The sequence below is a fragment of the Salvia splendens genome, chromosome 16 (genome assembly GCF_004379255.2).
Source record: "Salvia splendens isolate huo1 chromosome 16, SspV2, whole genome shotgun sequence".
In the NCBI taxonomy this organism is placed as follows: Eukaryota; Viridiplantae; Streptophyta; class Magnoliopsida; order Lamiales; family Lamiaceae; genus Salvia; species Salvia splendens.
Window position 1 is genome coordinate 27,981,875 of NC_056047.1, and position 23,513 is coordinate 28,005,387.

At 52.1% G+C, this 23,513-nt stretch overlaps 1 protein-coding gene across 1 annotated transcript; it reads right to left on the minus strand.

Annotated features, from left to right (window-relative positions):
- Positions 1-5,300: 5,300 nt before the first annotated feature.
- LOC121770451 lies at positions 5,301-6,050 on the minus strand. The gene has a single exon (XM_042167181.1). The coding sequence runs from the start codon at positions 6,048-6,050 to the stop codon at positions 5,301-5,303; it is 750 nt and encodes a 249-aa protein (XP_042023115.1).
- Between the last annotated feature and the right edge of the window lie 17,463 nt (positions 6,051-23,513).

Sequence of the window (23,513 nt, forward strand, 5' to 3'; positions counted from 1 at the left end):
GTTGCGGTCTGGTTGCTTCCGCTTGTTGAGGGAAGCTAACTCCAAGCCTAACTCCCTTCCAATGCTTCGGCTTCAGACTTCCATTGACCATAGAATTCCGGATGAACATATGAACCTACCATACCACATTATGTGGTTTGAACTGTGTGCCTTGGTGGCGGCTCCTGTTTCTCTCCGCCCAAATGAACCACAAGATGAGGTAATGGGTGGTTCGGCTGAGATGTTTCATGTTCGGCTGTTGGCACCTTCGCGCCCACACTTCTATTCTCGTAGGGATTGTGTCATTGATTTGGAGGCGAGGGGAAGAGCTTGGGAACCAAGCGTCAAACTCACTCCATACTCTACGAGCTCCATACCCCTGAATGAAGGGATGCTGGAGAGACTCAATACCCGGTCGGTTGGGGCAGCATTGGCACTTGGATGCTAGCTCAATCTCGCGCCACTGGAGCTTTGTGTCGACGGGCACACGGTTGGAGAGTAGCCTCCAAATGAAGATGGACATAGACGTAGTTAGTCCCGCCTTCCACACATCGGCCAGTCCCTGAATGATCGGATGGTGCCCTCGGATTGTGTCCCACGTCGAAGCTACCGTGAATCCCCCGTGCTTAGAGAGAGTCCACCTTGGGATGTCCTGGTCACCTTGGAGGATCGGTGTGTTGAGGATGCGATCAATAATGTGTTGTGGGAGGCCGGCCTGATCATGGAGGAGTTGGAGCTGAAGCTGATCTACAAGGACGAAGTTATCAAGCTGCCCTATTTGCTAGTGAGAGAAGCTCCCACATCTCTCTAGAAAGTCTTGCCCCAACCATCTCACGTCCAACGCCGACGGTCTCCCTCACCTTTGGGTGAGGTGGATATGCGGCCGGCCTAACGTCGGTCATGGTCCAGCCCGGAAGGGACTCACCGGGGAAGGAGGTCAAGGACACGAGTCCCTCTCCCTCGCCGAAATGGGTTTTCCGACCAACTAATGTGAAACGGAATATGAAAAAGTCAGCCACTCCCCACCCCATTAAAAACGGTGGTAATACAAAACGCAGCGCTTGTGTGCCATTGACGGAGACCGGAAGGGTGAGGAAGAAGATTGTCTTTGAGTTCGATGAGCTTATTGCCGGAACTAATGGTGGAGGTAGCGCCATTGCCGGAAAAGACGGTTGGAGCTCCCTGCCCGGGGAGAGAGAGAAGGGCCGGTGGAAGAGAAGGGCACGACCTGGCCCTTTTGAAGCCTGCACCGGAGCGTTTGAGGTGGTGCCGGGAGTTCTCCCATTAATCGCGGGGGAGCTCCGTTTCTCCATGGGAAAAAAGGACGGCTCGGCCAGGCACCAGCCGGAAGTCGTGACCGGAACTCGGCTGGATGGTGCATTACCGGAGGTGAATGAGGCCGTTGCACAAGGGGTACTCCGGTCAACGCGCGTGGAGGCGGCTGCAAGTGCAGCTGTCTTGGACGAGGACACACCCTCGAAAAGGAATGGTGCCAACATGCTTTTTGACCCACCCACTCTTGCTGCACCATTTCCGGAAAAGGATAGGCATGTACTAGCTAGTGAGACATGTGACTCCCTTATGGGTCAAAGCATCTTGCAATTCAAATCTGGTGATGGTACAAATTTCAAGGCCGAGGATAACAATGGAGGGGGTGAGGCCGGGCTCAACGGGACGCCGTCGGCGCCGGATAACCCGTCGGACCCGCCGGACGAGCTGCTGGACCAGGACAGGGACCAGCCGGAAATCCTACCCAAGCACTCGGCGTCTGAGGTAGGCATCGACGTGGCCTCCCCCGTTGGGAGTCCGCCGACGGTGGGTCACTCGCTGGAATTCATCACGGACAAGGCCGCTCAAGCCGAGACCCAACCTGTTGAGCCAGATCTAGATGAAAAGCCCGCGAACACGGGTGCCGGGCTGGATAGTGGAGGACCACCGAAATCTGACGCGGTGAACCTTGATGCTGATCACGACACGGAGATGGGGACATTCGGATGGTGTGAAGGGATCCCTTCGCTTACGTTCTCAAACGAGGAAACAAAGTGCTTGGTGGACAAGGTAGGGCACGCCATTATCGGAAAGTTCTCCCACACCCTTCCAACACCACAACAAATCCAAAAATCCCTTTCCAACATCAACTTCGTCGATGAATTCAAATGGAAGTTCGTTAACGCCAAGCACATCCTAATCCAATTCCGTGATGTACGAGATTACGGCCGGATGCTCAATGGTCCCAATGGAGCGCCGGTTTGGTTTGTCGAGCATCACCCAATGCGGGTGTTCAAATGGACTCCGGAGTTCGACACATTTTTTGAGACACCTATTGCCGCCGTTTGGTGTAAGGTGGTGGGACTCCCGATCCATCTCTATGACCAAGTAGCCCTCATCGCGATTGGCAAGTTGTTGGGGAAGCCAATCCAAGTGGACCATGCGACCTTCAACCAAACCCGACTCACCTTTGCTCGGATGTGTATTGAGATTGATATCTCGACGCCTCCACCGGTGGAGATCATTCTCAACATCCTAGGCAAAGACACTAGGTACAAGGTGGTATGGGATCGGATTCCCCTATTTTGTGCGGAATGTAAGCATGTTGGGCACGTCAAGGAAACATGCCTTATCCTAGGGAGGAGAAAGGAGCAGGCCATCACGGATCCCACCCGACCTCCACAACCCCGCCGACCCCACTCTGCGTCAAATCCCATCCGCCGGGAATGGAGGCTGAAAACTAACGTGCATGGCACCCACAACCCGGATCCGGGCCAAGGGTCTATGCCAAAGGGGGAGGAGACCAAGCCGGGGACACACAAAGAGAAGAGCGGTGCGGAAGCGGCCCCTAGCTTGAAAGCAACACCGAGGGTGCAAGCCCAGGTAGATGACGATGGTTTCCAAGTGGTGTCTAGGAAGAAGAAAGGAAAGGTCCACGAGGGTGATGGGTACATCAGAGCTCTCCACAATGATAAGTTGCACCTTAAGGAGAACGTAGCAACGGTTACTTTTGTGGCCGACGACTCGGGTGCAAATGAGCCGGGCATTGGCTCAATGAGTGTATCATGTGGGTTCCTAAGCCGGGAAATGGAGGGCTTCATCGAGGACCTCGATCCGGGAGGGGCTGTCCCATGTGGGGGCACCCCTATCGCGGGCCTCAACTAGGTGACGGACTTAAGTTTTTGACGATGCGTTGGCTGCATCATTTTAATTGTAATAGGGATGCTAAGAGCACTTAGGTGACCACCCTAGTTTATTGGGAGGCCCTCGTTGTACTCTAATTGGTCGTGGTGAGCCGTCACTTTTGGGCGGCTCAATGGTTGTTTGTTTTGGCTGCAATTGCTGTTGGTAATGCACAGGTGTGGGTCCGCCTTAACCCTCCACCCTCGGGGTGCTTTAATAAAAAAAAAAAAAAAAAAAAAAAAAATGGAGGAGTTGGAGCTTGGGTTCATCCCAGTTGCTATTTCTAATATAGTCCGAGACCCGGGTGGTAGGTCTGCCCCGTTCATCAAGGCTGAGCTCCCGAAGTGGGACGTTACCAAGCCATATGTAGTCCCAAAAATAGATATTTCCTTGACCCACTAGCCACCGCATGTGTGGTTGTGCAAGCGTACATGCTCTAGAGAGCCTTCTCCACGTAGGGCTGCTCCTGCTCGGCGCCCTAAAGGTAAGAGGTGTGGAGTTGAAACAATATTTAGCCTTCATGTATTTCGCCCAAAGGGAGTTTTGCTCCCGAAAGCGCCACCAAAGTTTTATGTTGAAGGCGCGTAGGACCTCCTTGGTTTTGTGGATCCCGAGACCCCCTTCATCAGTGGGGAGGCTCATTTGGTCCCAGCCAATCCAATGGGTCCGCTTCCTCTCACTTGTCGAGCCCCAAAAGAATCGCGCCATTTGTTGGTTCAGTTGCTTTAGCGTTCCGGCAGTGGGTTCGATGGCTTGGAAGATATGTAAGGGGATCGCCTCAAGAGTGCTCTTAATGCTCAGCCCCACGATAGATGGGAACACCTAAATAAAGGAAAGGGAATTCCCCTTTAGTGAAGCCCCCTTCTACTTGGATCGAGGTTGGCCAATGCTCATGAGCCTCGGCAATATAGAAATTGCTCTTGGCCAGGCTGACTTGTTGACCCGAGGCTTTTTAATAGTGTTTGAGACAGACTCGGAGTCGTCGCAGGGGGTCGCCGCCGCTTGTGTGAATATAATGATATCGCCTGCATACGCTAGGTGGCTGACCTCGATGCATCTCCTGGAGGCTTTGAAAATCATCTCCTTTTGGCCAAGTATGAGCTTGTCCAAGGCACGCGATAGATAGTCCGCAGCAATCACGAACAGTGCTGGGGATATCGGGTCGCCTTGTCGTAGTCCCCGTGCCCCATTGATAAGAATCGAAAACCAGCACGAACCAATGCACCTCTCGATAAGGGATATCCATGCATCCAGAAAGCCCATGCGTCGGAGCACCTTAAAGAGAAAAGGCCACTGCACTCTATCATATGCTTTAGCCATATCAATCTTCACCGCTACGTTTGGCGCTGGGCAGCATCGTGCAAGCTCATGGAACATCTCTTGAGCCAATAGTACGTTATCGTTGAGGAGCCGCCCTTTAACAAATCCACTTTGGTTTGGGGAAATACCTGTGGAAGAAAAGGAGAGAGTCGAGTCGTGAGTACCTTGGTGATGATCTTGTTCAGCACATTGTAAAGGCTGATGGGACGATAATCAGCCCATGACTCTGGCGAAGCCTTCTTTGGGATGAGGACTATGCTTGTGGCCGTAATGCTTCTAGGTAAGAACGCCCCTCTGAAAAACTGCCCAATTGCCTCCACCACGTCCGGCCCCACAATGCTCCAGTAGGCTTGATAGAAACTAGCCGAGAAGCCGTCGGGTCCGGGTGCGCTATCTCCAGAGATGCTGAAAGCGGCACTTTTGACCTCATCCGCATTCAGTAATTGGGAAATATCCGCGACTTGCTCAGCTGAGTGAACCTGGTGAATTAGGTCGAGGTCCGGTTCATCCAGGACCGGGTTGCAAGGCTTAAGAAGTTGTTGGAAGAATTCTACTGCTGAGTTTTTAATGTCAGCTTCCTCGGTTAGCTCTTGTCCGTTGGCATGAATCCAGTGAATGCGAAGGCGAACCCTTTTCTGTTTCACCCAGCTTTGATAGAACCGAGTGTTCTTGTCCCCCTCGGCTAGCCATTTCAAAGCTGCCTTTTGCCTCCAGAAATCCTCTTCCATTCTCAACATAAGGATGTACTCGGCAATATGCTTGTTGATCACTGCCCTATTCACGGGTGTAGGCAAGTCCTCGAAGTTGGATTGGGCCACTGCAATGGCTTCCTACTTGTCCGCAAGATTGACGTGGATGTTCGCGAAAACCTCTTTGTTCCACTCCTTTAGTGCTCTTTTAACTCTGGAATGTTTAATTTGGATGTTTAGAAGGCCGCCCGCCCCAGTGGGCTCTCCCCATGCATTCTTAACTACAGCCAAAAATCCCTCATGTCGGATCCACATGTTCTGGAACCTGAATGCCTTCCCCCCGATGGCAATGTTCGGCATTTTGCATCGTGCTAGGACTGGTCCGTGGTCCGAGGCGATCCGTGGGAGGTTCGTTACTCGGGTTGCCTCGAAGACCCTAGTCCAAGCCTCATTAACAAGCACTCTATCCGCCCCATCGAACCCTGGGTCCACGAGTCGGCAATCCTCAATTGCCTCCGCAAAATCGACCATCTCGGCCTGCCGGTTGGTGTCGCTCCCAATTCTATCCCGGTGGGATAGAATGGTGTTGAAGTCACCACCTATAATCCATGGTATTCCCTCGAGGGTTCCAGCGATCTCTCTCATCTTATCCCACAGAAGGTATCTCTCAGATCTTGTGCATTTGGCGTACACGGCCGAGATAGCTAGAGGGCTAGCAATGCGATGTGACTTGAGCCTCCCGTGAAAGATTTGTTCGGAGTCCCAATCAATATCAAAAGTAGAACCTTCTTCCGCAAACAACCAAATCTTGCCGCTTGTGTTCGAGCCGATGAAGGGCAGCCCCACGGCCCTGGAGAACCGAACCGGATCAGGGGTTGAAAGCGGTTCCATTATTGCAAGAAATAACACATTATGACATTTAATCAATCTTTTCAATACGTGTTGGGTTGACGCATTTGCGATCCCCCTCACGTTCCAAAACATGATATTGTAAGATATCATTAAGAGGTGGGGTACTTACCCGAAGGGGATGAAGGCCCTGCCTGACATTGGATGATTTGTTGCTCTTTGTTCTTTGCGTGATCCTCGGCATCGCTTAGGTGAAGATTGCCTCCCCCCGTCTCGCACCCCACATGCGCGTCCATGACCGAGCCTTCCGCATCCCCACAATTGTCAACATCAAATTCTCCACTCTCCATGAGGGAGTAGTATTGGTAAAAGCTCATATGGTTTTTCATCGCGAAGAATCCATGTCCCCTCTTCATGGAATGCCGCGCGCGCCCTCTCGAGTTCCCGCGTGTAGACGGGTAAGCCACACGTTCCTCATTGGGGCATCCCCTCCCCCCCCTCCGAATGTTCATGCATTGGCGTCGGTGTCTCAAAGTGCGAATATGGTGGTTCCCTTTAGTTCCCATCCCCGAGCTTTACCCCCATATCGTATGTTCCGCTATGCATTTCACTCCCCTCGTGAGGTTCCCCCATTATGTCCGGTCCCTCCCAAATTGTTTCAACGGCACCTTCTCCAAGTGAGTTGTTTTTTTTTTTTTTTTTTTTTTAATCAAACACCTTCATGGTGGAGGGTTCGTGGGTCCCTCATCCCTATATATCAACAAACTCTATTACTTGATTACAAGAGGGCCAATCTTTCTAAAGCTAGAGTGACAAAAACAAATTACATCACACCCTATTACAAAAACACCACAAGAGTAAGTAGGGGTCAATCCGGAGATGGACCGACACCCACATACTCTACGGCATCCGGTACAATTCAAGATCAGTAACCACATTGCTTTCCTCGTGCTACTCTCGTTCATCATCTCTCATCCGAAGATTGGGGACTCCCATTTCGTCCATCCGGATGATGGCTCTAATCCTTCTTGGAACATTTTGTGGGGACGTTTGTTGGAAATTATCTTGTTCCACTCCCATTTTGGCGAGCGAATCAGCCGCTTTGTTGCCCTCCCTATGAATGAAGGTGGCCCGGAAAAGATGTCCACGTTTGAAGCCATGCAAAAGGGCCATGACGCGGCGAACTTGTGCCGGGCCCCAATTCGTGCCATTGAGCAACTTAATAGCTTGTTCCGCATCTGATTCAATCCATATGGGTAGGTTGAACGCCTTCGCTACCTCCAAACCATGAGCTCGGCCTCAAGAGCCGATTGAACGACGAGGGGGGTTGCAAATGCTGCAAGTAATTTCCCATTGTGGTCCCGAACAAGACCCCCTCCGCCACCCTTGTTTTTTTTTTTTTTTTTTTTTTTTTTTATCAAACACCTCTACGGTGGAGGGTTCGTGGGTCCCTCATCCCTATAATTCCAAAGGCGGTAATTACAAGGCTTGGCCACACCCAAAAGTGGTGTGCCGTAACAAATCAAGAGTAGTATGCGGTCCAATCCCACAAGGTTCGGACCTCATCATACTCTTTTCCAAAATACAATTAACCAAAAAGCTAGTCACAATTGTCTCCCATCGTCTCATTATCAACTTTAATGCCCGTTCCCGTCAAGGTATCGGATGTGCGACACTCCCATCTCGTCCAATCTAACCAAGTCCAACAGTTCTCTCGGTGCTGAGTTGTAGTGCATTCGTAGACCACTGTCTTGGACTAGCCCCATTTTCGCAAGGAAATCCGCCGCTTTGTTCCCCTCCCTGTGTATGAAGGTGGCTCGGAATTTGAGTTGGCGTTTATGAAGGGTTAGTTGCGCCACCGCTTGCCGGGCGAGTGCCGGCCCCCATCCTGTCCCATTGACCAATTTGATTGCTTGCTCTGCATCGGACTCAATCCAGATTGGTAGGGCGAGTTCTTTGGCTATATTTAGCCCGTGGAGCATGGCCAACAGCTCCGCCTCTAACGCCGAGTGTGCTTCTAGGGGTGTGCTGAAGGCGACGAGCATCTTACCCAAGTGGTCTCGAATAATCCCTCCAGCCCCTGTTCTACCGTTCGCTTCATTGTAGGAGCCATCTGTGTTGAGCTTTATCCACGGCTGGTCCGGGGGGTTCCATTTGATTGCCATGGCTAGGGGTAGCGCCCTGATTGCCGCCGCTTGAGGAATGTTGATTCCAAGTTTAACTCCCTTCCAATGTTTCGGCTTCAAGCTTCCATTGGACATAGCATTCCGAATGAACATGTGGACCTGCCATACCACGTTTTGTGGTTTAAACTGTGTGCCTTGGTGGCGACTCCTGTTTCTCTCCGACCAGATAAACCACAGAATGAGGTATGGAGTGGCTCGGCTAAGATGTTTCTTGTTCGGCTGTTGGTACCTTCGCGCCCACACTTCGATTCTCGTAGGGATTGTATCATTGATATGGATGCGGGGGAACGGGCCTGTGAACCAACCGTCAAACTCACTCCATACTCTGCGAGCTCCATGTCCCTGGATGAAGAGGTGTTGGAGGGACTCGGTATTCGGTCGGTGGGGGCAGCATTGGCACTTAGAGGCTAGCTCAATCTCCCGCCACTGAAGCTTCGTGTCAACCGGCACCCGATTGGAGAGAAGCCTCCAGATAAAGATGGCTATTGAGTTGGTGAGGCCTGCCTTCCAAACGTCCCCCAAACCTTGGATGATCGGGTTTCGCCCTCGAAGTGTGTCCCATGTCGAAGCCACCGTGAATTCCCCATGTTTAGAGAGGTTCCACCTCAGGATATCCTGTTCATCATGGAGGATCGGTGTATTAATGATGCCATCGATAACATGCTGAGGGAGGCCGGCCTGATTGTGAAGAAGCTGAAGCTTGGGCACATCCCAACCCCCATTAGTAATGAACTCCGAAACCCGGGTGGTTGGTCTTCCCCTATCATCAAGACTAAATTCCCTCAGAGGGCTATTGCCAAGCCAAATGTCATCCCAGAAGTAGATGTCCCCTTGTCCCACTAGCCATCTCATGTGCGGTTGTGCGAGGGGCCAAGCTCTTGAGAGCCTTCTCCACGTAGGGCTACTCCTGCTCGGCAGTCTCAAGGTGAGCGGTGTGGAGTTGGTGCAATATTTTGTCATCATGTATCTTGCCCAAAGGGAGTTTTGCTCCCGAAAGCGCCACCAAAGTTTGATATTGAAGGCGCGGAGGACCTCCATAGTTTTCCGGATCCCAAGGCCTCCTTCATCAGTGGGCCGACACATTTGTTCCCAACCAATCCAATGGGTCCGCTTCTTCTCATTCGTAGACCCCCAAAAGAATCGGGCCATTTGTTGATCAAGTTGCTTAAGGGTACCGGCCGTGGGCTCGACGGCTTGGAAGATGTGTAAGGGGATCGCTTCAAGGGTGCTCTTAATCAACGTAAGCCTTCCTCCAAAGGATAGGTGACGGTGTGCCCATCCTGAGATCCTTCTTGCAATCTTTTCTCGTAGAAAGAGGAACATGTCCGTGCGTTTGACACCACGATAGATAGGTACTCCGAGGTAGAGGAAAGGGAAAACCCCTCTAGTGAAGCCCCCTTCCGCCTGGATCGAGTTTGCCCAATGCTCATGGGCCTCGGCAATATAGAAATTACTCTTAGCAAGGCTGACTTGTTGGCCGGAGACTCTTTCATACTTTTCAAGACAAGCTCTTAGCCGGCGCATAGGATTTGCCGCCGCTTGGGTGAAGATGATAATGTCGTCCGCATAGGCTAGATGGCTGATCTCCATGCATCTCCGGGAGGCTTTGTACGTCATGTCCTTTTGGCCGAGGATGAGCTTATCTAATGCTCGGGACAGGTATTCCGCAGCGATCACGAACAGAGCGGGGGAGATCGGATCTCCGCCACCCTTGTTTGTTGCCTCAAAGAACGCCCCATCCGTGTTAAGCTTGATCCATGTGCGTTCCGGGGGGTGCCACTTAACCGGCATAACTAACGGTCTCGGCCCCCTTGTCTCGGGGTGATTCGGAGGGCTCATTCCGAGTTTCACTCCCTTCCAATGCTTCGGCTTGATGTGACCATTGGTCATGTTGTTGTGGATGAACATGTGAACCTGCCAAACAACGTTGTACGGTTTGAACTGAATTTGCTCATGTCGACTCCTATTCCTCTCCGCCCAAAGGAACCACAGAATGAGGTATGGCATGACTCGACTAAGGTGTCTCCTATCATGCTGTTGGATCCTAGCGGACCACACTTGCAACCTGTCCGGGATGGTGTCGTTCACCCTAATAAGAGATGGGGCCGAGCCTTCGAACCAACCGTCGAACTCCCTCCAGACACATGCTGCTCCCCACCCTCGGATGAAGAGATGTTGAAGGGACTCGGTGTTAGGCCTCCGTGGGCAGCATTGGCACTTCGACGCAAGCTCAATCTTCCTCCATTGGAGCTTGGAGTCAACCGGTATCCTGTTTGACAATAATCGCCAATTGAAGATTGCAATAGATTTTGTTAGGCCAGCCCTCCAAATGTCGTCAAGACCTTGAATTCTTGGCCTTTGCGTACGGATAGTCTCCCAGGTCGTAGTGAGCGAGAACTCCCCGAGCCGAGAAAGCTTCCATCGAGGAACGTCCGGTTCTCCCGCGACGATTGGGGTATGGAGGATTTGTGTGATAACCTCTTGTGGCATTCCAGCCTGGTTGTGAAGTTGACGTAACTTAGCCTCATCCCAATTTCCACCCCCAATGTAGTCCGAGACCTTGGCCGATGAGGCGCCCCTATCGTCAAGGCAGATCTCGCGAAGGGGAGATTCACCAAGCCAAATGTCATCCCAAAAATAGGCATCGCCCTGACCGATCACCCATCTAATGTGCGGATTTGCTTGATTTCTCACTTTCATTAGCCGCTTCCAAGTCGGGCTACTTCTCCCCGAAGGGGAGGTCGCAAGGGGGGAGTTTTTATGACAATACTTGGCCTTCATGAATTTAGCCCAAAGTGAATTTTGCTCCCGGAACCTCCACCAAAGTTTGATACTGAAGGCCCGGAGGACTTCTTTGGTCTTGCGAATGCCGAGACCCCCTTCAGAAGAATCGGGCCATCTGCTGATCCAATTGCTTAAGGGCCCCGGATGTTGGTTCAATGGCCTGGAAAATGTGCAGCGGCACCGCTTCAAGTGTGCTTTGGAGAAGTGTAAGCCTACCTCCAAAGGAGAGGTGTCGATGAGCCCACCCCGAGATTCGTGCAGCAATCTTTTCCCGAAGGAACATAAACATATCTGTACGTTTGACACCACGATAAATAGGAACTCCAAGGTACAAAAAAGGGAAAGTACCTCGTGCGAAGCCTCCTTCATTTTGAATAATGTTGGCGCACCCTTCATGTTGTTCGGCAATATAGAAATTGCTTTTTGCCAAGTTAATCTGCTGCCCGGAAACCCCGGCATATGTCTCCAGGCAAGTCCGTAGCCGCCTAAGAGGTCCCTCCGCTGCTTGTGTGAATATCACAATGTCATCGGCGTAGGCGAGGTGGCTTATTTCCATGCAGTGGCGGGTAGCTCTAAAAGTCATCTCTTTCTTTCCCAAAATGAGCTTGTCTAATTTCCTCGAGAGGTACTCAGCCGCAATTACGAAAAGTGTCGGAGATATTGGATCTCCCTGTCTGAGGCCGCGGGTGGACTTAAAGAACCCGGAGGGGGCGCCATTGACCAGCACCGAGAACCAACACGAGCCCACACATCTCTCAATCAGAGAGACCCACGGGGCCGGGAAACCCATCCGATGTAGCACTTTCAAAAGGAAGGGCCATTGTACTCGGTCGTAGGCCTTAGCCATATCGATCTTAACCGCGACGTTAGGGGCCGGCGCACATCTCGAGAGCTCATGGAACATCTCCTGTGCCAAAAGGACATTATCATTGAGGAGCCGTCCCTTCACAAATCCACTCTGATTTGGTGAGATAACCATAGGGATGAGCGAAGTCATTCTCTTCGACATTATCTTTGTGATAATCTTGTTGACGACGTTGCACAGGCTAATGGGGCGGTAGTCGCTCCACGACTCCGACACAAGCTTTTTTGGGATGAGGACAATGTTTGTGGCCGTGACGCTACGTGGGAGGTAGGCACCCCCGAAGAATTGGCCGATAGCCGCCACCACGTCCGGCCCAACCGTCGCCCAACAAGCCTGGTGGAACAAGGCCGTGAAACCATCCGGCCCTGGGGCACTGTCCCCGTAGACATCAAAAACAGCATTTTTAACTTCCTCTGCGGATGGTGTCTCGGGTAGTGCAGCCACTTCATCCAAGGGTGGGAGTTGATCGATCAAATCAAGATCTGGCTCGGACAAAGCGAGAGGCCCCGGGACCAGTAGGTCTTGGAACAACTCCACCGCCGAACTTCTTATCTCCATTTCGTCCGAGATCCCCCGGCCACCCACATTGATCTTGTGGATGCGCGTGCGGATCCTTTTTTGCTTGACCCAACTTTGGTAGAATTTAGTGTTCTTGTCGCCCTCCCCTAGCCATCTTAGAGTAGCCTTTTGACGCCATAAGTCCTCCTCCATTTTAAGGAGTCGAATGTACTCGGCGATGCATCTATTGATCTCTGTCCTGTTCTCCGGGGTTGGCCTTTCTTCGAAATTGCTTTGGGCCATTGCGATTTTCATCTCCATATCCCTGAGGTTGAGATGGATGTTCCCAAAGGTCTCCTTGTTCCATACCTTTAGGGTCCTCTTAAGCCGTGCAAGTTTGATTTGGAAATTGAGGAGGCCTCCGGATTCCGTCGGTTGCATCCAATCTCCCCGAACGAGATCCTTAAAACCCTCGTGTCTAATCCACATGTTTTGGAACCTGAATGGCCTACCCCTGCTGTTATTGCTTGTCACTTTGCATCTTACCAACACAGGCCCGTGGTCCGAGGCAATCCGGGGCAGGTTCGTCACCCGAGTAGTTTCCAAAGTTTGTGCCCATCGTTCGTTCACAAGGATTCTATCCAATCTTTCAAAAAGGCCATTCTTGGCCCACGTGAACTCCGACCCATCATAGCCCGGGTCTAGTATCCTGCAATCCTCAATGGCCTCCGCAAAGTCCACCATTTCAGCTTGGCGGTTTGTGTCACTTCCTACTCTGTCTCGCGGGTGGAGAATGGTGTTGAAGTCCCCTCCGATCATCCATGGTGTGCCCTCCAAGAGTATAGAGCACTCCCTCAATTCATCCCATAAATGAAGCCGTTCGGTTCTCGTACATTTGCATAGACAGCCGAGACACACAATTGACTAGCTAGGCGGGGAGATCCAAAGCGGCCGGATAGGACCTGATCCGTATCTCTCTCGGCCACGAAGCTGGCCCCTTCCTCAACAAACACCCAAATCTTCCCATTTCTATTCGATCCTTGGAACACCAGCCCCAGAGCCTTTGAGAACTTCTCCGGGTTGGGGCTTGTGAGCGGTTCCATAATTGCAAGAAAATGAACATTATGAGTCTTAATTAATCTTTTAAGAACATTTTGGGTAGGCGCGTTAGCAACTCCCCTAACGTTCCAAAACATAAAGTTGACAGACATGATTAATGGGGGAGAGTCTTACCCGGTGACCGTGCAAGGTCCCCCTTATATTCCACCATTTGTAGTCGTTCCTCTCCAAGGTATCCCTCCTCATGCATGATCATGGGATCTTCCCCACCGGCATAAGGGATGGTTCGAGGGCTCCCCTCTTTATCTCCTTCCCCCTCCACATCCTCATCATCTTCTAGGAAATCTTCCTTCTCCATGAGGGAAAAGTATTGGTTGGAGCTTAGGACATTTCGGGCTGCTTGGGACCCTCGGCCCCTTGTCGTTCCCCGTGTTCCCCCTTTCCAACTAGTAAGCGCTCCTCGTCGTGAGGGCGTGTACCCATTCATGGCCCCATGGAATTCACCTCCGCGGTGGGTAGACCTAGCAACCACTCCGACGGATTTATCGAAGGTATCTCGGCCAAAGGAACTCTCACCACTTTCATGGACGCTTGCCACCGGAGCCAGGTCAAAATTACCATGCACTTCGCCCATGATGTCCGGGCCAGACCACACCCTCCGCTCGGAACCAATAGCCGAGGTTCCGGCCTTTGGCTGCCCCTTCAGCCCTTTGTTTTTCTTTTGATGTTTCCACTCGCTTGTGCTAGCCATTTCCTTTGGTTGTTCCGTTTTGTCCCTTCCCCCTTGACTCTCATGGTGTGGCTGTCTCGGTGTTACATTATTGTAGTTCATCTTCGGGGGACGCTCAACATTACCCGCCGCATAACACACCTCACGTTTATGTCCAACATGCCTACATTCCATGCAATATGCCGGGATCTTGTCCCATTTTACTTTTAGCACCGTCTCACGTCCACAAATATCTAGAATGAACTCCTCGGGGGGTGGCTTCGTGATGTCAATTTCAATGAAAATGCGAGCAAACGAGAGTCTCGACTTGCTGGCCGTAGCGCGATCCACTTGTATCGGGTTTCCAAGCAATTTACCGATTGCAAAGAGGGCGGCGTGATAAAAAAGGTGAATTGGAAGGCCAATGATGTTGCACCAAACTGCCGCGATCGGGGACTCACAATACGCATCAAAATCCGGGGACCACTTGAAAACCCTCATGGGGTGCCGATCAATAAACCACACCGGCATCCCTTTCGGTCCACTGAGCAAACGGGCATAATCCGCCATATCCTCGAATTGAACAAATATATGCTTAGCATTAATATACTTCCATGTAAATCCTCTATTAAATTTGATATTATCTAAGGCCTTTTGTATTTGGTATGAAGTGGGTATAGAGTGGGAGAACTTACCCACAATGGCGTGCCCAATGCTCGAGGCCAGCTTTTGGACTTCCGCTCCGGAGAAGTAGATTGCCGGAATGCCATTGGAGGTGGTCGCAAAGCCAATATTTGGAATGTTATCCGGCTCAAACACTTTCGGCCCTTCGGTGTTCCGCGACATCCGAACCATATCCGCCATGCTCTTGGGTGCGCTTGTGTTCCGCGCGCCATCTTCATTTACTACGGGTCGGGAGTTACTCAATGTGGCCTTGTGCCGCGCCGCCCACGCATTGCCTAGTAGCTCTGATCCAGCCAAGGCTTGCGATCCACGGTGCTCGCACACGTCGGCCATCGTCGTGTCATCATTGGCCGGCCTCCCGTCCGCATCCGCGGCCTTGTACTCGGTCGGCTCGGCAGCCTTGTCGGGGGCCGAGGGCCCAATCGTGGCTCGAAGTGGTGCGGCGTCCGGCTGTGGGGGTTGGCACGGACGTAGCCGACCGCTCTCGAAGGCGTCTCGGATTTTGCGGGTCCGGCCTCGTTCAAGGGGGGGGGGGGGGAATCCTCAAGCGATGGGCCATTTGTCACCGGGAGTGGTTCGGGGGTTGGTCCGGTGGACCATGGGAGGGCGAGGTACGGTCCGGCATTTTTAGCATGGTCCGCCGGCCACTTGTCTCCGAGGAGGGGCTGCGCCACCATGGCGTCTAGCATCTCCGGCATGTCAAGATTTGCTAGTTGCATGATGGAATCTTTCTTTTTTTTTTTTTTTTTTTTTTTTTTTTTTTTTCAAACACCGTCATGGTGGAGGGTTCGTGGGTCCCTCATCCCTATATTTCAACAAGGCAATTAAACAGAACTTGGCCACACCCGAAAGTGGTGTGCCACCAACATTACAAGAGTAGTATGCGGTCCGATCCAACATGGTTCGGACCCCATCATACTCCCTCAAACACCACGAGCAGTTACACAGAGCTACAGAGTAGGGAAACAGAGCAAGAAGCAAGTGAAAACAATTCTAGTCCCCGTCCCTTCCTAGGGTACGAACATGTGAAAGACCCATTTGATCCATGCGGACGAGGTCCGCAAGCTCTCTCGGCACCGAGTCTTGTTGCATTTGTTGGCCTCTATCTCTCCCTAGTCCCATTCTCGCAAGGAAATCCGCCGCCTTGTTTCCCTCCCGGTGAATGAAGGTGGCACGGAATTTAAGTTGACGCTTAAGAAGGATCAGATGCGCCATGGCTTCCCGGGCTAGCGCCGGTCCCCATCCTGCCCCATTAATCAATTTGATAGCTTGTTCGGCGTCTGATTCGATCCAAATAGGGAGGCCAAATTCCTTGGCGATGTTCAGCCCGTGGATCATTGCCAACAATTCCGCCTCCAGAGCCGATTGTGCTTCAAAAGGTATGCAAAAGGCCACAAGCATTTTACCCGAGAAATCGCGAATGACTCCTCCCCCTCCTGCTTTGTTGATCGCTTCATTGAAGGAACCATCCGTATTCACTTTAATCCAAGGGGGGTCCGGTGGCTCCCATTTGATCGCCATGGCGAGAGGCAACGCCCGAATGGCTTCCGCTTGTTGAGGGATGTTAATTCCAAGTTTAACTCCTCGCCAGTGCTTCGGCTTCAGGCACCCGTTTGCCATAGAATTCCGGATGTACATGTGGACCTGCCATATTACATTGTGGGGTTTAAATCTTGTATCTTGGTGTCGGCTCCTATTCCTCTCCGACCAGATGAACCATAGGATGAGGTAGGGCATGGCTCGGCTAAGGTGCTTCCTATTCGGCTGATTGCATCTTTGCATCCAAACTTCAATTCTCGTTGGGATTGTGTCATTGATTGAGAGGCGGGGGGATGTACCTTCAAACCATTCATCAAATTCTCTCCATACTCTACGGGCTCCGAATCCCTGAATGAAGAGGTGCTGGAGGGACTCAATGTTCGGTCGAATTGGGCAGCATTGGCACTTAGAGGCTAGCTCAATCTCCCGCCATTGAAGTTTTGTGTCAACCGGCACCCGATTGGAGAGTAGCCTCCAGATAAAGATGGCTATTGAGTTGGTGAGTCCCGCCTTCCAAACATCCCCCAAACCTTGGATGATCGGGTTTCGCCCTCGGAGTGTGTCCCATGTCGAAGCCACCGTGAATTCCCCATGCTTAGAGAGGTTCCACCTAAGGATATCCTGTTCGTCATGGAGGATCGGTGTATTAATGATGCCATCGATAACATGCTGAGGAAGGCCGGCCTGATTGTGAAGGAGTTGGAGCTTGGGCACATCCCAAACACCATTTGTAATGAACTCCGAAACCCGGGTGGTTGGTCTTCCCCTATCATCAAGGCTAATTTCCCTCAGAGGACTATTACCAAACCAAATGTCATCCCAGAAGTAGATGTCCCCTTGTCCCACTAGCCATCTCATGTGCGGTTGCGCGAGGGGCCAGGCTCTTGAGAGCCTTCTCCACGTAGGGCTACTCCTGCTCGGCAGTCTCAAGGTGAGCGGTGTGGAGTTGGTGCAATATTTTGCCATCATGTATCTTGCCCAAAGGGAGTTTTGCTCCCGAAAGCGCCACCAAAGTTTGATATTGAAGGCGCGGAGGACCTCCTTAGTTTTTCGGATCCCAAGGCCTCCTTCTTCAGTAGGGCGGCACATTTGTTCCCATCCAATCCAATGGGTCCGCTTCTTCTCATTCGTAGACCCCCAAAAGAATCGGGCCATTTGTTGATCAAGTTGCTTTAGGGTACCGGTCGTGGGCTCGACGGCTTGGAAGATGTGCAAGGGGATCGCTTCAAGAGTGCTCTTAATCAACGTGAGCCTTCCTCCAAAAGAGAGGTGACGGTGTGCCCATCCTGAAATCCTTCTTGCAATCTTTTCCCGTAGGAAGAGGAACATGTCCGTGCGCTTGACACCACGGTAGATAGGGACACCGAGGTAGAGAAAAGGGAAGGCCCCTCTAGAGAAGCCTCCTTCCGCCTGGATCAAGTTTGCCCAATGCTCATGGTTTTCGGCGATATAGAAATTACTCTTGGCAAGGCTGACTTGTTGGCCGGAGACTCTTTCATACTTCTCGAGACAAGCTCTTAGCCGGCGCATAGGAATTGCCGCCGCTTGAGTGAAGATAATTATGTCGTCCGCATAGGCTAGATGGCTGATCTCCATGCATCTCCGGGAGGCTTTGAACGTCATGTCCTTTTGGCCAAGGATGAGCTTATCTAAGGCTCGGGACAGGTATTCCGCAGCGATCACGAACAGAGCAGGGGAGATCGGGTCTCCTTGTCGAAGTCCTCGAGTTGATCTAAAGAAGCCCGAGGGTGCCCCGTTAACAAGAACCGAGAACCAGCAATAACCAATACACCTCTCCATAAGTGAAATCCATGAATCCGGGAATCCCATACGGCGTAAAACTTTGAAGAGGAAGGGCCATTGGACCCTATCATAGGCTTTAGCCATGTCAATCTTAACAGCCACATTAGGCGCTGGAGAGCATCTAGCAAGCTCATGGAACATTTCTTGAGCCAGTAGTGCGTTGTCGTTAAGGAGCCGGCCTTTGACAAACCCACTTTGGTTTGGGGAGATGACCTGTGGAAGGAAGGGGGAGAGTCGAGAGGTGAGTACCTTGGTAATGATCTTGTTTAAAACATTGCAAAGACTAATGGGTCGGTAGTCGGTCCATGACTCTGGCGAGGCCTTCTTTGGGATAAGGACAATGCTTGTGGCCGTGATGCTCCTTGGCAGGAAGGCCCCTCTGAAGAACTGTCTGATTGCTTCCACTACCTCCGGCCCCACAATGTGCCAGCAGGCTTGATAGAAAGTGGCCGAGAAGCCGTCGGGTCCGGGTGCACTATCTCCGAAAATGCAAAAGGTGGCACTCTTGACCTCATCCGCACTTGGGGCGTCTGCGATGCCAACGAACTGCTCGGCTGAGTGGACCTGCTGGATTAGGTCGAGGTCTGGATCTTCAAGTGTCGGATTGTTGGGGGCAAGGAGTTGTTGGTAAAACTCCACTGCGGACTTTTTAATCTCGGCTTCCTCGGTGAGCTCCTGCCCATTGGCACTAATTGAGTGGATGCGGAGACGGACCCTCTTTTGTTTCACCCAGCTTTGATAGAACCGGGTATTTTTATCTCCCTCGGCAAGCCACCTCAAGGCTGCCTTCTGTCGCCAAAAATCTTCTTCCATTCTCAACAAAAGGATGTACTCGGCAATGTGTTTGTTGATTGCTGTCCTGTGATTCGGTGTCGGCCTTGCCTCGAAACTAGCTTGAGCCACAGCAATTTCTTCCTCCTTTTCCTTTAGGTTAGCATGGATGTTCCCAAAAACCTCTTTGTTCCACTCCTTAAGAGCCTTTTTAACTCTGGCCTGCTTGATTTGAATGTTTAGGAGTCCACCCGCCCCCGTGGGCTCCTCCCATGTTTTTTGCACTACGGCCATGAATCCTTCATGCCGGATCCACATGTTCTGGAACCTGAATGCCTTGGCTCCAGCGGATGTGTTCAGCTTCGTGCACCTTGCAAGAACTGGTCCATGGTCCGAGGCAACCCGGGGGAGATTCGTTACCCGGGTAGCCTCGAAGGTCTTAGTCCATTCCTCACTGACAAGCACTCTATCCAACCTTTCAAAAAGGCCATTCTTGGCCCATGTGAATGCCGCTCCATCAAATCCAGGATCAAGCAGCCTACAGTCTTCCGTTGCCTCCGCAAAATCAACCATCTCGGCTTGCCGGTTGGTATCACTTCCGACTCTGTCTTGGTGTGATAGGATGGTGTTGAAATCACCACCGATGATCCAAGGTGTTCCCTCGAGAGGCCCGGCGATCTCCCTCATCTTGTCCCATAAGTGATGTCTTTCGACCCTTGTGCATTTGGCGTACACGGCTGAAATGGCCACCGGTCTAGCAAGGCGGTGGGACTTGAGGCGCCCGTGAAGAATTTGTTCCGAGTCATCCTCAATATCAAAGGTGGACCCCTCTTCCGCAAACAACCAAATCTTCCCGTTCGTGTTCGAACCAATGTAGGGTAGCCCCAAGGCTTTGGAGAATCGGTCCGGGTCCGGGGGAGTGAGCGGTTCCATTATTGCAAGAAATAAAACATTATGACAACTAATAAGTCTTTTTAAAACGTTTTGAGTGGGCGCGTTCGCGATCCCCCTCACGTTCCAAAACATGAAATTGTAAGACATCATTGACAAGAAGGGTGCGTACCCAAAGAGGATGAGGGCCCTCCTTGATAGTCAATGCGGTGTTGCTCTTTGTTCGGGGCGGCCTCCTCGGCGTCGTCGGCCGGAATGTTGCCTCCAAACCTCTCGTCCCCCCCGTACAACTCCATGGGGTCTTCGTCCACATCCCCACAATTCTCAACATCAAATTCTCCATTCGCCATGAGAGAGTAATATTGGTTAGTACTCATGTGGTTCTTTGCCGAAAAGAACCCACGCCCCCTTGTCATAGCATGGCGCGCGCCTCCTCTCGGATTCCTTCGATAATCTGGTGAAACCGAGCGCCTCGCATTGGGGGAGCCCCACTCCACTTCCATGTTCCCACGTGGTGTTGGTGGTTCGGTGGTGGGGTGCGAAAGGTTCCCCCCGTTCGGCGGGGACTTCCCAACCTCGGGCTTGAGCCCCGCATTTTGAGTTCCGGAGCTCGATCTGCTCCCCAAAGTAGAGTCACCCATAATGTCCGGTCCCTCCCAAGAAATACCACCGGTATCCTCCCCAATTGTTTTGTTATTGTTTGGTCGATCACCGGCCTTGCCTTGTTTCTTCCCATGACGTTTCCATTCATTGGAGTTGGGGACATTCTTCCCCGTATCTTGTTTCCCCTTCTCGGTTTGTCTCTCGGGTTGTGGCTGTTTTGGCGGGCCGTTGTGGTAATTTCTCTTCGGCGGCCGTTCCTTCTTGCCCGTCGCATAGCACACCTCACTTGTATGGCCAACGTGTTTGCATTCTTGGCAATATGATGGTATTTTGTCCCATCGGACTCGCTGCACCGTTTCTCGCCCACCAAGGTCAAGGATTATCTCTTCGGGAGGCGGTTTTGTGATGTCTATCTCGACGCAAATTCGGGCAAATGAAAGCCGAGTCTTGTTTGCCGTGGCTCGATCAATTTGTATTGGAGTGCCGAGAAGCTTGCCGATGGCGAATAAGGCAGATTGGTCGAAAAGATGAATGGGGAGGCCAATTAGGTTGCACCAAATTGCCGCAATGGGGGACTCGCAATATGCATCAAAGTCCGGGGACCATTTGAAGACCCTCATCGGGTGTCGGTCAATGAGCCATACGGGCGTACCCTTTGGGCCTCCAAGGATTCGGGCATAGTCCGCCAAGTCCTCGCATTGAATGAGAATGTGTTTAGCATTAATGTACTTCCAACTAAATCCACACCGAAGTTTAATATTATTAAGGGTCTTTTGGATTTGAAGTCCCGTGGGGATAGAGTGAGAGAACTTACCCACAATGGCGTGGCCCATGCGCTCAGCTAGCTTTTGAGTTTCCGCTCCGGAGAAGTAAATGGCCGGGATGCCGTCGGACACAGAGGCAAATCCAATATTTTGGAGCTTATCCGGCTCAAAGGCTTGAGGGCCGTTAGGGTCAGTCGAGCTTTTAAGCATGTCCGCCAACGTTTTCGGCCGGTCGGGGTGGCTTGAGGCGCCTTCACCCCCGCCTTGTAGAGTGTTACTCGCCGAGCCCAAAGGTGTACCCTTAAACAAGTCCGCCATCGATTTCGGCCACGACGAGGGCCCCGGGGTATCATCTACCCCCCCATGTTGATTAACTGCATTCAGCCCTTGTGTTGCGGCATCCGCCGTGGACATAGGTGTATTTCCACTTCTCTTCGGGTTGTTGTGCTCGGCTTTTCCATTCTCGGTTAGGGTCTTCTCGGCACCTACGTTGCCGTTGTGTGCCCTTCTCGGCTTTTCCATTCTCGGCTTTTCGGCTTTTCCCTTCTCGGTGTGGATCTTCTCGGCCTTTTCATTCTCGGTGTGGATCTTCTCGGCATCATCCATAGGCGTATCGTTGGGTGTTGGTGTTTCCCTTGTCACTACAACCATCTCGGCACTAGGCGTGGCCTTGTTCGTCGTCTCGGTAACAAGCTTTTCTCGGTTGGCGTTAGGGTTCGACTTAGGCCGCGGCTGGCCGAGCTCCGCACTATAATGTTTCGAGCTGGCCTCAAACGAAGCTCGGATCTTGCTAGTTCATCCTCGTTCGAGAGGAGGGAAGTCCTCAAGAGAAGGTCCACTCCCATCCCAATGTGTGTGTGTGATACTTTGCATGCATCCCGAAGAGTTTTGGGGGAACTCCGGAGGTTTGTAACTGGCCGCCGGTAGGTTTCCGGTACGAAGAGGCTGCGCCGCCGCTGCATCCAGCATTTCCACCGAGTCCAACGCTGCAAGGTGTAGGATCTCATCTAGTTTTGGGTTCCTTGGTGGAGATCCAAACGATACAGCTCGTGCCATACAAGAGGGGAAAGGGGAGAAGGCACTTTCTAGGGGAGCTATTGTACTTGCTAACATTTTAGGCAAGTTTGCTTTTGTACCTGATGGCTTAGGTAGGAAAGGTGGATTGGTGCTTTCCAAGTCAACTTTTGTACCTGCCTCAGGGTTAGGTAGGTTTGCTTTTCCACTTTCCAATGGGGCAGGGACAACACATGGGGCAGCTTGTACTTCACGTGACCTAGCAAGCTTTGGTTGGGGATTGTGGAGGGGGGGAACTTCGCCGGAAACGGCCATAAGCTCAACGGCGGGAGCAGCAGATTCCGGCGGGCCGCCTCCTTCCGGTACGGTTCTACCGTTGGGGCCATCGAACTCTTCTTCACATTCATTCCAATGCTCCACTTCCTCTTCCTTCTTATGAGGCAATTCGGGGTCCTCCATCCTGAAAGAGACCCCCAAGTCGAGGGACGGAGTCGCCGGGAACAGGGATCCTTTGCATTTGGGACTACCGGCCGCAGGTCCTTCCTCCTCACCGAAGTCTATCTTCTTCCTTAGTTGCTTGTCCTCGGGCATCGGAGACGGGACAAATCTCTTACGACCATTGCCTTTAGTAGGAGGCGCCGGCGTACTTTTCCGGGCTTTGAGCTTTGCTTTAGCAATTTTTAGTTCCATGGATTTGGTCGGACGTTGAAGGGAAGCGGCGTCGCCAGCTCGGAAGACCATTTGCTGATCGGAGAGGGCCCGAGCTCCCTCATCCCCGGAACCAATGTCAGGCAAATGAACCGGATTAATGGCCGGAGTGTCTCTCTTTTCGTCGGGGTCCGGCGGCTGCCCCATTGTTTCGGCCAGCCGAGAGGGCTTCGGCAAGGTGTGGCCGAGACGTGGAGTAGAGATTGACGGGAGCCGCGAGCCAAGTCCGACGATGAAGTCGCTTTCGTCGGGGATGGGCCGGGGGTGACAAGCGGAGTGGGATTGGGAGGAGGACGGCAGGGTGGTAACCACCAAGGAGGATGATGAAAGGTGATGAACCGATGGACGAGGGAGTGGTGGCTGGGGTCGGCGAATGTCGTCGGGTGGCGAGGTGGTGGTGGGAGATTGGCGGCGGAGGTCAAAGGTGGTACAATAGGGTGGAGTATTTTAGAGAGAAGGAGGAGCTTCTCTCACTTATGATGGAATCTTTCTTTGGCCGCACATGGGCTTCAACGGCTAGTAGTTCACGTGATGACTCGGCTCGGCAAGCCACCAAACAACTTTCGGAAAGTAAGTTTGTTGTTGGCTCCATTTCGGGTAATTTGACTTTCCCATCACCCAAGGACA

Bases quoted from the DNA above. Each gene is read 5' to 3' on its own strand.
- LOC121770451 (XM_042167181.1), bottom strand. From the start codon at position 6,050: ATGGAACCGCTTTCAACCCCTGATCCGGTTCGGTTCTCCAGGGCCGTG.